The 15,101-nt window shown below is 40.0% G+C and overlaps 1 protein-coding gene across 1 annotated transcript; it reads right to left on the bottom strand.

The window, feature by feature from the left end:
- Positions 1-413: 413 nt before the first annotated feature.
- Positions 414-12,072, bottom strand: sting1 (stimulator of interferon response cGAMP interactor 1). Its single transcript, XM_084940526.1, has 7 exons — positions 11,941-12,072; positions 10,920-11,146; positions 10,235-10,427; positions 6,101-6,209; positions 5,429-5,673; positions 3,892-4,078; positions 414-3,438 (listed from the first exon to the last, which is right to left on the bottom strand). Exons 2-7 carry the CDS (start codon positions 11,144-11,146, stop codon positions 3,209-3,211), a joined length of 1,191 nt encoding a protein of 396 aa, XP_084796652.1. The 5' UTR covers positions 11,941-12,072; the 3' UTR covers positions 414-3,208.
- Between the last annotated feature and the right edge of the window lie 3,029 nt (positions 12,073-15,101).

Below are 15,101 nucleotides of genomic sequence, written 5' to 3'. Positions count from 1 at the left end.
CATCAAAATGTTGGACTGTGAATAAAGATGTGTGGAACTTTATTGTAAACCCTCTTGAATCAAAGCTGAATGTTGGCACTTGAAGTGCCAACTTTGATGGTGGTGTACCGAGGCACAATTATAAAAACTTTGTTAATGTCCAAATACCAGTGGACCTACCCGTGCTGATTATGAACATAATAATAATAATATCTACAAATGTAGCAGCTTTTATAGTGTTTTTGCACAGCATGATAACCAAATGCTGTGCTTGTAATCGAGGCTTCATCACTGATCCATGAGCCAGTCTTCACTCTCAAGACTTTAAAGTATTCAGAGATCCCCAGTAGTCCTTTTGGTCATGTGATACACATATTACAACTATAATGCAACCCTGTGATGGAGCGAGTTGAAAAAAGCAAGAGTCACAGGAATTATTAGAAAAATAGAGTTTCCATTTATTTAACCCCAAAATTACATTTACAAAAGTAATAAATGTTGAGCTCAAGAGGTCAAAGAAACAAAACTAAACTCAGGCAAAGAACTGCAACCTTAACAAACCAAATGACTGCCCAGACAAACATAACTGACCTAAACAGGAAATGACTCACAAGGGTATAGATAATGGCTGATCAGACCACTATGACACACGAGGGGTAACTAAACAAAGTAATGAACTGGTATGAATACATAAGTAAAGTAAATGTGCGTGCTTACAAATAGAACAAATGTATCCAAACCAATCAATAAACTTATTGGAAACTAAAGTGTGTTATTGTGTTCAGATAAAAACAAACAAACATAGGAGTTACAGACTTTTAGAGTGTGGCCATGGGTTTGACCATCACAATCCCAAATTTGACTTAACTCTAATTTTACTTCACAATAATAACTTTCCTGCGTTAACAAAGCTAAACCGACAGCAAAGGCAGAAGGAAAGCTGACGGGAAAACTAAACTAAACAGTAAAATAAAAAAGAAGAAAAGCTGCAGTTTCAGTCTCGTGACTTCCAGCAACATCGTCCACAATCGTACCGCACGCATGTTAACTGGAATTATAAACATCGGTTAAACCGTAATAACTTTATAATAGCAATCCAAATAAAGTTTACAGATTTATCATTTTACAGACATCATTTGCACCTTTACAAAAACCTTTTTAAACCTTTATTAAAAAAACATTTATGGAATAGTACATTCATTATTATTACATTCAGTGTTTAACAGTGTTGATTCACAGTTGATTAACTATCAGTGTCCATTTATTAATGATAGTTATTCCAGAATATCACCTAACAAAAATCTTGTAAAGCTGTATTGATTAAATATTGAGTTTAGTACATAGACATGAACATGTTGCACAAGCCTGTTTTAGTGTAAATGAATGAATAATTGAATAACTGTAATTAAAATTTCAGCTTAAAAAACTGCAGGGATTTATTCCATAAACTAGCATCTTTGAAATAAATTAAGAAGGCTGATAGATGATTCTAGTTCTTTTCGATGCGCCACTTGACTTTTGCAACTACTATTCACTTTGGACTTTTACTTGGACACCTACATTAACCTTTGTGTTTGGTTGTGAGAGCACAGATATAATTTTCTAAATGAAAGAAAGATTTTGATGATAAATCAGTGCTTTCCTAGTTTTACAGATCGTTCATGGAAGGCGTAGCAGCCCACAGATGAGCTGAATTTGGCTGTTTTTAGCCATATTTAAGAGCGAGCTGCTGACCTTTTCCTCCTGCTTTAAAAAACACCTTTGGATCCTTTGTATGCTGAAATATCCTTTTTACAATGTTAATTTTTAACTTCACAATAAAAGTCTCATGTTTACGGCCGTGCTAGCCTGACATTTGAGAACATGCTAATTGTTTTAATTATCTCAACATGTTTCAAATTATTATTAATTATACATTTTAATTAACAGTTTTAACAGCTGGAACAAATGAATCATGCCAGACCGGTTTATTTTGAATGATCATTTAATCACCATTTGTCTTTGCATTGGGTGGCACAGTGGTGGAGGTTAGCGCTGTCGCTCCACAGCAAGATTTGTGTGCGAGTTTGCAGTTCTCCCTCTCTCCTCCCACAGTCCACAGACTACACTTTGACTGGTGAGTTCAAATTAGCCCCGAGTGTGATTGGTTGTCTGTCTCTGTGTGATAGCCCCGCAACAGGCTGCTGCCAATTCTTGGAGAATTTGAATTATTCTATAATGTGGATGCACAAAAGGTACTTTCAAAATAAAATGTAAAAAAAAAAGAAGAATCTATATAAGAAACTCCAACAAGCTATAAATTGAATCCATTGTTTTAAATAATATACGAATATCCTATATGTATATTCGTATAGGAATATACGAAATGATCATTTTGCAGAGTTAGCACACAGTGACAGAGGTTGAGCCTCATGGAGGACCCGAAGAGCCACGAGCATCGAAATAAAGGATTTTGTGCTTCAGTAATGAATTGTGCAATAAAATATGCATTAGGAAATCCATTTAGGAATTCATTTTATAATTTTTTTTATTTCTTTAAACATTACTAAAGTAATTTGTGATTTAATAATTTCATTTAAAATAAAGGTACAAGTATAAAATTGCATAATTAAAATTAAGGAACTGACCTCCCAGCCTATTGTTCCTTCAGTGGGCTGGTTTCAGTCATTATGCAAATGTACTGTTTATAAGATTTGGGGAAACCTGCAGTCAGCTGAGACTGAAGAAGTCACTTGGATGAGTGACGAAACGTTTCTCCCACAAAACGCTACGTCCAGATGAACAGAATCAGCTTTTGTAGATTTAAAATAAAAATCAATATTTCAAAATGAATCCTTTAATAAATACTTAATAAAAACTCAAAACTTCAAAAACCGTTTTCAATTTCCACATTAAAAAAAGAGAATTTTAAAATGCGATTTATTTCTGACATTTTCCATTTCCTGCATTTTTCCCGTTCCTGTTAGCTCGTGAATTCGCTATTTTATTAGCAAATAGATTAGATTTGGGATTTTGAAATAATGATTTATAAATAGTGTTTTTATTTTAAATTAAATGATTGAATAATAAATTATTTTAGTAATTTTTAAATTAATAAAATAATTTAAAAATTAAATATAAAATGCATATTATTTGGACAAATTTATTATTGAAGCACAAAATTCTTTATTTTGATGCACGTGGCTCTTCTGGTCCTCCACAGAGCTGGTCTTCATCTTTGTCTGCTGACTTAGTAAGTGTCCTCCGTGGGTACCCTCAGAGGCTGAGGTTGCTCCAGGCTGATCATGAGCGTGGGGTCTCTGCTCATCACATCACCATTATTAGAATCTGCATTGCCCACAAATGGGTGTGCCCTCTCTTGCTGAGGATTTGGTGTAAGACAGAACTCCTCTCTCTCCTGCTGCTCCAAGTGTCTGAGGATGGCCTTGGACAGGAAGTGAGGGTCATCCTCCTGCTCCTCTAGAAAACGATGAAGACGAAGAAGAAGATTATCTGGTTGTTAATTCCATGTTTTCAGCTTTATAACAATCGAAGAACTACACAGTGAAAGATAAACATGAGTTCACATGAGGCCAGAGTTAACTGGACCAAAGCCAGAAATGTTCCTGAAACTGATCCTCTGACCTACATATTTCATTTCAGCTTCATACTGTGTCACATTTAGACTCCAGTGTAGCAACAAAACCCCTTTAAAAACAGCCACAACGTCCTTGTGGGAAAGTGGATAAGCTGAAAGCTAAAATCCTCCTAAAAGCAGCCTGTGTCATGCTGGGAGTACAAAGTTCTCTCTCTCTCTCACACTCACACACACACACACACACACTCTCTCTCTCTCTCACACACTCACACACACACACACACACACACTCTCTCTCTCTCTCTCACACACAAACACACACACACACACACTACCATTGAGCAGGATGAGCTTGTAGCGGTTGCGACACTCCAGCGAATGCTCCAGGATGTCCTGCAGGGTCCTGAAGAAGAGCAGAACCTGCTGTCTGCGCTCAGGCTCCCCAAAACCAGCGCTGCTCTCCTGGGACATGTTGTACAGCGTCAGCAGAGGCGTCGCATACTCCACCACACACTCATGGACCTGTTGACACACAAACACACATAGACATGAACAAAAAACAGACACTCAGGGAAAGATATATTTCCCGGACAGATAATCCTTTAAAAGCTTGCAGCACTCTCCTCTCAGATATGTTTGATTCTCGTGTTTTACAGCTAGATGGTGCTGTTACTACGCTTTCACAAACTAGCTCTCCACCGGTGGATTCTTTGGTTTAACCAGGAGGTCATACCAATGCTGTGCTATTGAAGGGAAATAGTCAAAGGTGAGGTAGATTATTTTACTTCTTTATTTCAAAGTACAAGAAATATCAGATGATAAGGAGTCTGTTTTATAGTATGTCGTGACCCAGAAATAAATATTGAGTGAAATAATGTCACAATGATCAGATCAGCTCAGCAGACAGTGTAAAGCTGTTAGGATTTCCTGGCTTCACTGAGGAAGATCATGATGTTAAAGCTACAGCAAAAGTAACATAAAGAGCAACTTTAGCGCTTGGTCACTCAGCATGGACGGTACGCAGCACGGATCCCTTCACACTCATAAAAGCATACACCAAACACGTCCTGCAAGTTTACGTTTATTTGAATGATAAAATTGCCCATCTCTCCTCCCTTCAACACAGCCTGCTGTTTCAACCCCTCCACCACCCCAGCATCCACCTGTCAAACTCCCAAATTGATATTAATCATTGTAATATTGAAGAAAAATGGCAAATTGACGTTAGAAATCATTACTCAAGATGTGTTTTGTTTCTAAAGTATTAGACTGTAAATTACTTGTCCAAGATGAAGTAAAAAGTGCACATTAACTATGCACTAAACTGAATATATATGCATATATATGTAAAAAATAACCTGATTCCATGTAATGTCTGCAGCAGTAAATTAAAGCCATTCACTTTGAGCTATCTGTGGCTATTTTTAGTCCTAAATGAAAACCCAAATGCTTTCATGTCGCCCCAAACTTCCTTTCTTTTGACTGAACTATTGCTTGTGAGGACAGTCAGTGTTAGATTTGTTGCATCAAACACGTTGGATACACAGCACGCTGATGTTCTCTAAGATACTGAAGCAAATTATGAGAAAAAGGCCCTTGAGTCTGTCACTTTGCTGTGACTCTCGCTGTCTGTCATATTTAAACTGTGCAATCTTTGCAAATCTGATCAAAGGAGAAAAATCTGAGCATGAGTCTTTCAACCCACACTTGCAGCAAAAAAACCCGACGTTGAGTTCATTTCCTGCACGAGACGTTTACAGCTGTTTAATACTGACCAAACATTTTTAATATGGACTTCAGTCCAGTCTGATGCACATTAATCAAGTAAAAAAACAAACAAAACTATGCCTGGGTTACTTTATGCTTGCATACCTTCCTATTCTCATCCATTATGCGGTACACACTGTGCTTGTAGACCCGCCCCCGGACTCCTGCCCTGTCAATCTCGTTGTTTGGTAGGTTGTCATAGAATTGGATATTTTCATCCTCGTCCTCCAGCTTATGGGAAATGTTGGCATTGAGAGGGATGAGGATGAGGAGCTTCCTGGAGCCACGACCCCAAATGGTGTTGTTTAACTGGTGTGTGGCACAAAACCCTGCGATGGACTGCTCCAAATCTGAATAGACACGCAAACACAGAAACAAATTCAGATCTCTTCATTCACATTCATCCTCCATCTCTAGAATAGAGAAGAAAGTGTAGCAATGTGAGCCAAAAAGAACAGACGACAGAGTCTAGCAGCTTAATAGATTCAACTTGAACTGGTTAATAAATTTAATTTAAATCAATTCACTTGTATTTATATAGCTCCAAATCACAACAACAGTTGCCTCAAGGCTCTTTATATTGTAAGCTGAAGACAGAGAAAACAGAGAAATCCCCAACATTCACGTGAGCCCTTTAGAGCAAGCTCTTTGGCGACAGTGGAAAGGAAAAACTCCCTTTTAACAGGGAGAAACCTCTGCACACATGGACACACACTGAATTTAACAGCACACGAGGGCAAAACATGATTTGTTTGTAGATGTTGTCATGTTACTGACGTGGCAGCACCAGTCGCAGGTATCCCAGGTAGAAGGACCAGGCAAGGCCGTGGGCTACGTTCTTCTTCCTCCCCTCGCAGATGTCTGACACCTCCACTGCCGACGGACCCTGCATGCCAACCACAGAAACAGCCGCAACAATGTCACAACACTTCACCTATGCTCAGGAGCCACCTGACACCCTGCTGAAGGTGCCAGGCGAAAGAAAAGGGCATCCTCTCACCCAAGCTGCCCTTTTCCATGTGGAACAAATATATTTTTAGGTTGAATTCAGCATGACGGACACAGTCAGCTGCACCAAAAGAGATCTGTGCAAAACGCAGTGGTCATTGTTGCTAATGAAGACATGTTTAGAGTCTATTTTTACTCAAGAAATGCCATTTCAGTTTTAATCAGGTAAAGCCCCGGGGAGGGACTGGTCTTTCTGTAGCGTAGTCCTTTAAAGCTGGGGTTTTTTTGTGAGCCACAAACACACCGAGCTCTGACTGAGATCAAATTGTCAGGTTGGTGAATTCTCTTCAAATGTCGCCGCTTTAACTACTAAAATGTAATCAAATACACTGCCAGCCAAACGTTTGGACACACTTTCTCATTTAATGGTTTTTCTTTGTCTTTACTACTTTCTACATTGTAGATACAAACTGAAGACATCAAATATATGAAACAAGATATATTGATATATGTAGCAAAGAGAAGAATTATTGATAATTCTCTTGAAAGTATTTAAGTTAAGATAACTCTTTATTATCATTGCTCATTCATACTTAGTACAATACTACAACGAAATTGGAAAGTAGCCACCCTTTGCTTTGTTGACAGCGCTGCAAACCTTTGGCCTTCTCTCAATGAGCTTCATGATGTATTCACCTGAAATGGTTTTCACTTCACATGTGCACCTTGTGAGGGTTCATTTGTGGAATTTCTTGCCTTCTTGATGGGGTTGGGACCATCAGGTGTGTTCTGCAGTTCATATTATGAGTTCTAACAGTAGTTAGAACAAAGAACCAACCAGCTAAGTAAAGAGAAACAACAGTCCATCATTACTTTAAGGATTGAAGGTCAGTCAGTCCGGAAAATTGCTAAAACTTTGAATGTGTCCCCAAGTGCAGTCGCAAAAACCATCAAGCACTATGACGAAACTGGACCGCCCCAGGAAAGGAAGACCAAGTGACCAAGAGGATAAATTCATCCATGTCACCAGCCTCAGAAATCTCAAGTTAACACCACCTCAGATTAGAGCCCAGATAAATGCCGCACAGAGCTCCAGTAGCAGACACATCTCTACATCAACTGTTCAGAGGAGACTTTATGGTCAAATAGCTGCTAAGAAACCATGACTAAGGAAAAGCAACAAGCAGAAGAGATGTGTTTGGACCAAGAAACACAAGGAATGGACATTAGACCAGTGGACATTTGTGCTTTGGTCTGATGAGTCCAAAATTCAAATCTTTGGTTCCAGCCGCCGTGAGAAGCAGAAAAGGTGAACGGATGGTGTCTACATACACGGTTCCTACCGTGAACTACTGGTGACACCGTTGATGATTTAAATGGACCACAGAGCGAAGGCAAAAAGGCCAACAAGTGCTCAACCTTCAAGATTGTTGGAAAATCTTTCAGTTGACGACCTCATGGAGCTCATCGAGAGAATGCCAAGAATGTGCAAAATCAAAGCAAAGGGCAGATATTTTTAAGAATCTAACATTTAAAACATGTTTGGAGTTATTTCAGACTTTTTTGTTTACTACATAATTCCTTATGTGCTCATTCATATTTTTGATACCTTCAGTGAGAATCTACAACGTAAAGAGTCATGAAAATAAAGAAAAACCATCAAATGAGAAGGTGTATCCAAACTTGGGACTGGTAGTGTATGTTTGAGATCCCACATCTACTGTCTGAGTGCATGTAAAGACAGACTGCTGCTGGGACGATTGCATGCACTGTTGAGCATGGCGAGTCGGGAGCCCTTCAACTAACCCGACTGGTTGTGCAGACCTGCCTGTAGCTCCGTGTTTGTGTTCACAGTGAAAGTCCTCTAGTATAGACAGGCTGGTGGACATTCCAGAAGTGCTGCTAATTAATGACTGTGTGCAATGCGAGTTTAGCTCTGGGTGCAACAATGGCAGCTGGATCAAGAGGAGAGAACATTCATCATCATGAGAACTAGACTTCTTTGGAAGGATGAATTACTTTACTGAGGAGTGTTGTGTGAACAACATCTGAAATGAGGTAGTAGCACTTGTGTAGTGCATCCTCAACTTCCACGACATGTTAATGTGGTAAAGAGTTGTGCTGCTGTATTTGTGTTGCAGCCTGTTTACGACTTTTTCTTGATTTTCCATTCCCAGATTTTCCACTTGTCCAGCGTCTTTTTGGGATGTCCCAAGTGTTGCTTTATTTCTACATGATGTGAACAGCAGCAACATCTATGTCCACTATGATTTCTATGACTATGTCCTATGAACGACCCTCTTTGAACAGAGGCGTGGTTTACGACACCAACTGTCTGCCATCTATAATCTAGTTTTGAGATCCCTTCCCAGACGCCTTAATGCCCACTCACATCCTGGGCTAGGTTTCACCTAGGTCTATGAGTTCACCTGAAACCTTGGCTGATTGTGATCTACAACCGTTTTCACACCTTGGCTCGTGTGATTTTAGTAGAGGATCATTAGGGGGTCCTTTGTCCCTCTTGGGGGGGGGACACTCCCACAGGGCTTAAGGCTACGTCCACACTAGCCCGGATAAATTTGAAAACGGCATTTTCGCCTGAAAACGCTCCGTGTCCACACTATCATTTTCAGTCATTTTCACAGAGTTGTGCATCCACATTGAAACGGACGAAAACGCTTACGTTTCAGTACTGCGCATGTGTGAAGCGCAAGAAGATTCAACCTGCCTCATTTCTGCCGCTTATTTACTTTCCAGCTCTCTGAAACGTCGCGGCAAAATGTCGAGGAAAAGCACCGAGTTTTTTTAAATGGAATAACAATGAGGTGCAGCTGTTGCTGCGAGTAACACAAAAGTACAAAGCTGCAAAAGCGAGTGAGAATTAAAGAATTTGAAGAAAAGCTATCTGGAGCATGTACAGACTGATATTAATCTTTAACAGGGCTGTCAAAATTCAGAGCAAACAAAACCAACGCTGTATAATGCCCTCCGCTATCTTTGTTTAATTGGTCACATGACTGCATCAATTCATTTCAAAATGGCTCTGGGTTCGCTGTCTACACTGCGACGCGAAAACGGCGTTTTCAAATGTATTTGCTTAGGAGAGCGTTTTCAAAATGTTTTCCTTGAACGACAATGGCCAAAATGGAAGAAGACGATGCGTTTTCAAATGAAAAGGTATTAGTGTGGACGTAGCCTAAATCTGGGACTCCCCATCATTTGACCTTAGAACTGAAGAAGCTTCTTGGATGAGAGGGTAAACATCTTCAAGCAACTTAAAGAAGTTCAGACGGTTTTCTTTCTAACCTCAAGTATTTAAACTCCTTTACTCTGTTTTTTCTATTCAGTCCTCTTCTCTCCAGTGCACACCTCCACCTCACTAGGTTCTCTTCCACCTGCCTCCCACTCTAGACCAGTATTATGTTTAAACCTCACAGTCCACAGAACCTCCTGCCTAACCTCATCTCTCAACCTGTCCATGTCCACTGCAAACAAGAAGGGGCTCAGAGCCAATAACTAATAAAATCCCAGCTCCCAACCTAGAACCCATCTACCATTCCTGCCCCACACCTCACCACACGTCACCACCCACTCCTGACTTCCTCCACACTTTCAGTCTGTATAAGCTGTACTGCTGCTCGCTGATTGTCACCTCTCTTCTTAACCTAGCTTTCCCATCGCCTCATCAATTCTATCCCTGTGTAATTACAGCTCTGCACCTCACCCTTGTTTGTTCAAAAACTGCACCATCTTGTGGTAAATTTCAGTATTACACAAACACATTGCTTTAATTGATACTGCTTCAACAGTATCCAGTATACTTGTTTTAGACATGAATTCAAGGTGGTTCTTCTTCACATTTTGGTGACAGTTTTATCATAATATACTTAATAATTAGTAAAGGTTGAAAGCCCTGTAAGAGAAAGACAGTCATGTGCAATGAAGACGTGTCTGTAACCTCACCAGGACTCCAGAGACTTTCAACAGTGGGTAAAGGACAAACACAAGGACAGGGAGTTCCAAGATGTTGCATTTGTGTGGTAGATGATGTCCAGCCAGGTACAGCATTAGGCTTGCCACACCAGCAGCGAGCAGGGTCTTGCCCCCCAAACCACAGGCAGGGAGCATGTGGCTTAGCATCCCTTGTCCTCGATATCTGGTCAGAACATGGAAGGAAGAAGGGCAAATTTTGGCCCTGTTAACACGTGTTGCTGCTATACAGAGTAATTATTACTTTAAAAAAGCTGCCTCGGTATCTCTAACAATAATTTGGCAGCAAACATGTTTTTTGTCACTTTTAAGCTCCACCAGTTGTGGAAAGAAATATCTTTACTAAAAATCATCCTAAGAAGTGACACAGTACTCACGAACAGTAAAGTCTCAGCTTGTGGAATTAAATCAATGAACTCGGAGATACTAAGTTGTTACTGTGATCCAAGCCTCTTGTTTTATATATAGTGATAGTAAGCATACTGAATGGTTTTAAACTGCTTTAATCAGTTGTAACAATTGTAACTTCTGATGCTGAAAATGAAGCAAAGTCAAAAACTGCAGTTCCTTCAGTGGCCACTTGAGGCTAACAGTAATGTTATGGAGCTACTCCCATCTTTCATATACAGTTAATGTATTACAACACCTTTCCTCTCACCTTGTGTTTGAATGATATATCAGCTCCTCTGCCAGCAGACAGAGCCCATGTAGCAAAGGGCCAACAGTCAGCATGAGTACTGCCATGGCAATCCAGCCAAGCAACTTCTCAGGAGACAATAAAAGCATGCATCCTATAGTTCCGGCAACTGTAACCACAGCACAGAGTTTAGGTAAATTCCCACGGGGCTGAGGGATTAGAGCATCCTGTTCTCGAGGACACTGCATCTGTCAGGAAGGAAAAGATAGAGCTTACAGAAAAATAGATACTGTAGAGCCAGTTCACCCAAGCTTTTTATTGAAGTCTAACTTCTGGTCTGGAATATTAAAGTTCATCATCAGGAGTAACAAATTGCATGGTTGTGGATGTTTCGAGGTTTGAACACTTTTAACACAAATTTGTTTAACTTCTATAACTTTAAAAGACGTGAGCACCATCAGCTGTTACACAAAAGCTTGAATCTACCTACAGAAGAAGTAAACAGGTGGACTGTAGTCATTCAGCATAAACAAATCAGACCAACAGGGTGGGGTGGGGTTCATTTTTCCACAGGAACCCTCTGCAGCTGAAACCTGCTTATTGAAAAACTGGTTATGCGCAGGTTTGTTTTGGAATTTCTTCTCCTGTTAAGGCAAAACTGTTATCCTGACATCCATTACAGCACTGCACCAATCATAAAAGGCAGAAGGGAAGTGCCAAAGGGCAAAAATGATGCCGTGTGACAATATGGAACTTGGAGTCAAAATATAGATTCTCACCAAAACACTTCAGTGTTACAGCTGTTATTGAAAAGTGTTAAAGCACAATGAGGTACACTTAATATGCTCTCTAGCTGGCTGATTTGATGTAGTCCCTCTAAACAGAAGCTGCAGCCTTTTACTTTAACATTACACGTGTCGATAATCACGTTTCATTGCAGTATGAACACTGAAGACAGCTGTGGTAAGTAACAAAGTGCAGTTTGTCTGTTAGTATGTTATAAAACTACAACAGAGACAAAGATGCAGATGAAGGGACTCACCTTGATGTGCCTGCTGTGATCCAGACTGGAGAGATTTCCTCTGTCTGCTCTATTTGTGCCTCTCCTCTCTCTCTGTCTCCACCCCTCATGCTATAACAGGAATTTCAGTTTTCATTTCACGTAAATATTCTCACTACCACAGTAAAAGAGAGGTAAAGAGTGGGTGGCAAAGAAAGAGAGAGAGAAAGTGAAAAAAGAGAGACGGGTAGAGAGCTAATACGCTCGAGGAAGTTCTGGCTCTGCACCAATAAAACTTTCATTGTCTTTCCTTCGTTCAGCTGCTGGGAAGGTGAAGCAAAGACCTACCGTATACATGAGAGAGAGGGAGGGAGAGGTAACTTAAGCTTGAACTGAATGTGTCGGGATACGTCTGCTATGAGACTCAGACCACTGCTGCCATCTGACCAAAGATCTACATTTGTTTCACAGGCATTTATTTAGTGAACATTAACCCCTATTTAGTCCATAAAAGTCTCAAAGCTTGGAAGCGTTTTATATGACTCAAATGTTGCAACAGCATGCTGCACACAGTGGTTGCTGTTATCACTGTTTGCTGTCACTTCCTATAAAGTACTTGTAGATGAGTACTGAAGTGCTCATCCTGCTATCTGTACCTGAGCTGTGGTAACGCACAAATTTTTCTGCTGTGGGATCAAAAAAAGTCTTGGCTTTTTAATGTCCATTGGTTCTTTCTTTTAAACCAGTGCATATATATTATATATATATAATTATTATAAATATTATATATATTGTTCTTCTTCCTAAAGCAGAGTCATAGTCAGCATGGCTTGGTTAGTTGGGTGCTTTACTTTGGTTATTCCCAGTAAATTGGAACTGATTGTCTTTAATGCTCTTCGGCTTGGCGTACTCGTTGTGATACAACGTGTGGTGTTGGTGCATTTTTTAGTAGAATATGATATTTTTAATATATTGTGGGACTTTATAAGCAGCTAACTCTACTAACCAATCTTTCTGTGATGTTTGAGCTTTGAGGAAGGAAATTCAAGTATTTTATTTGTGTGTTAATTAGACTTGATCAGCTGGTGTCTGTGTAAGTGTATGGGTGCACTTCGCTGACTTCCTGTCTTTAGCTGGTAACTTTGCACTCTACTTTTTCACAAGAATGGCCACATCCGTCTTCAAAGGGTTTAGGGTAACAACGTTAAAAATGAAAAGGGGTTTTCACAGACCAGTGGTTGGGAATCACTTCTCTTTACAAACAGGAAGCATGTAAACGTGTATGATTTTTCATAAATTTATGATTAGCTACAGAGATGTGGAAATACTTTTGATAGTATTAGTGAATTTTGTCATACAGAATCATAAAACACGAAAGAAGAACAAAGAGTGCTGTGTAAGACGCATCGAAGAGTTTAACTGCTGCACAGTGCATGCTGGAAACTCTGCTCATATGCAAATTTTTATTTAATTAAGTTTGCATTTGGGAGAGTTTCAGTTCGGATGTGGCCTAAACATAAAATACTAGACATTTTAAGCAGGAGTAATCTTTACCAGTAACAGTTTCTTAGTCGGATATGTGTGTGTGCAATTCATTCACTCTCTGTCTTTAAAGCAAAGTGAGCTGCTTTCTGTCACAACTGATCAGCTGCTACTTGCACAAATATCTTATCAGCCAATTGCATGGTAACAACTAAGTGCACTAAAGAAACTGCTGGACATTATGGACAATGCTGGGCATCCTCTGCATATGGCCATAAGGAACCAGAAGAGTCTGTTCAGCGACAGGTTGCTTCTCCCAAAGTCTAAGACCAACAGACTTAAAAACTCCTTTGTCCCACACCCCATCCAACTATTTAACTCCTTGCTGGAGGGCAGGGGGAGGGGAAACAGGAGGACAAAGGAGGGCGGGAACAACTAAGCTGTAGTGCTTTTTACTGTGCAATATTTTTTATAGTCGACTGTGCAATAATCACTGTGCAACAGACTCACAATAGTTGAAATGTGCAATAGACCTGTGCGATCTACATTTCATCATAGACTATATTTCACTGGCATTCATATTTATCCCTATTATATATTCTGTATTTATATAAGTGTATACATGTTATATTTATGCTTATATTCAGTCTCTCTCGTTCCCCTTTATTTGGTATTCTACCTCTGCAACATGCAACTCCTGTCAATGCTGAATTTCCCGGAGAAACCTACCCGAGGGGTTAATAAAGTTTGATCTAATCTAATTCACGCATGCAGACATGGTCATGGCGATCTCTGAAGTTCAAACTGAGCATCAGAATGAGGAAGAAAAGTGACTTTGGATACGTTGTTGCCAGATGGGCTGGTCCAACTATTTCAGAAACTGCTGATCTGGGATTTTCTCACGCAGCCATCTGTAGGGTTTCCAGAGTATGGTCTGAAAAAGAGAAACTATCCATGGAGCCGTGGTTCTCTGGGTAAAAATACTTTGCTGATACCAGAAGCAGAAGGAGAATGGTCACTCTGCTTTGAGCTGATAGGAAAAACGCAGTAACTTAGATTTCATTCAATTAAACCAAGTTGTGCAGGAGAGCATCTCTGAATGCACAGCATGTAAAGCAGCAGACGACCACAACGTGATTCATTTTTGTTAGTTGAGAACAGGAAACTGAGGCTACAATTCAAAGAAAGTTGGACAATAAGAGATTGGAACAATGTTGTCTGGCCTGATGTGTCTTGAGTTAATTAAATAAATCCTAACTTAGCATCGCTTAAACACCACATTTGGGATGTGCTGTCAAGAAATCTGCAGCAACTGTGTGATACTATCATGCCAGGATGGAAAGTCCATTGTGGCTTTTTACCACAGTTTGTTTTTGTCTCTCCCCTCCCCTCACTCACCTCTCTGCTTATCTGCTGTCCTCCCTGCCTGGGCGGTAAACTCCTCTGTGGGTTCAGTTTTTGCAGTTTTTGCTGGATCGTTGTACATACTCTATCTGTGCCATGAAGAATTAAGATAGTTCTAAAAGCAAAAGAAAGTCAAAGGGGCTCAAAGGGGCTGATAGCAGGGCATGGATATAGCATGTTTGGACAATGTACGTCAGAACTTTAAGTTGGCAGTAATTAAACCATGATTTTGAAAAGCCATCACTTGAACCAGCTATGTCAGCTACTGTTAATAAGCCAATCTCCAGCCTTCCTTTTATCTCAACAATTCTTGAAGG

Source organism: Perissodus microlepis, chromosome 2 (genome assembly GCF_051167445.1).
Source record: "Perissodus microlepis isolate ML-2025 ecotype Zambia chromosome 2, ASM5116744v1, whole genome shotgun sequence".
In the NCBI taxonomy this organism is placed as follows: Eukaryota; Metazoa; Chordata; class Actinopteri; order Cichliformes; family Cichlidae; genus Perissodus; species Perissodus microlepis.
Note: the sequence above shows the minus strand (reverse complement) of the source record. Positions and strands in the feature narration are given on the sequence as shown.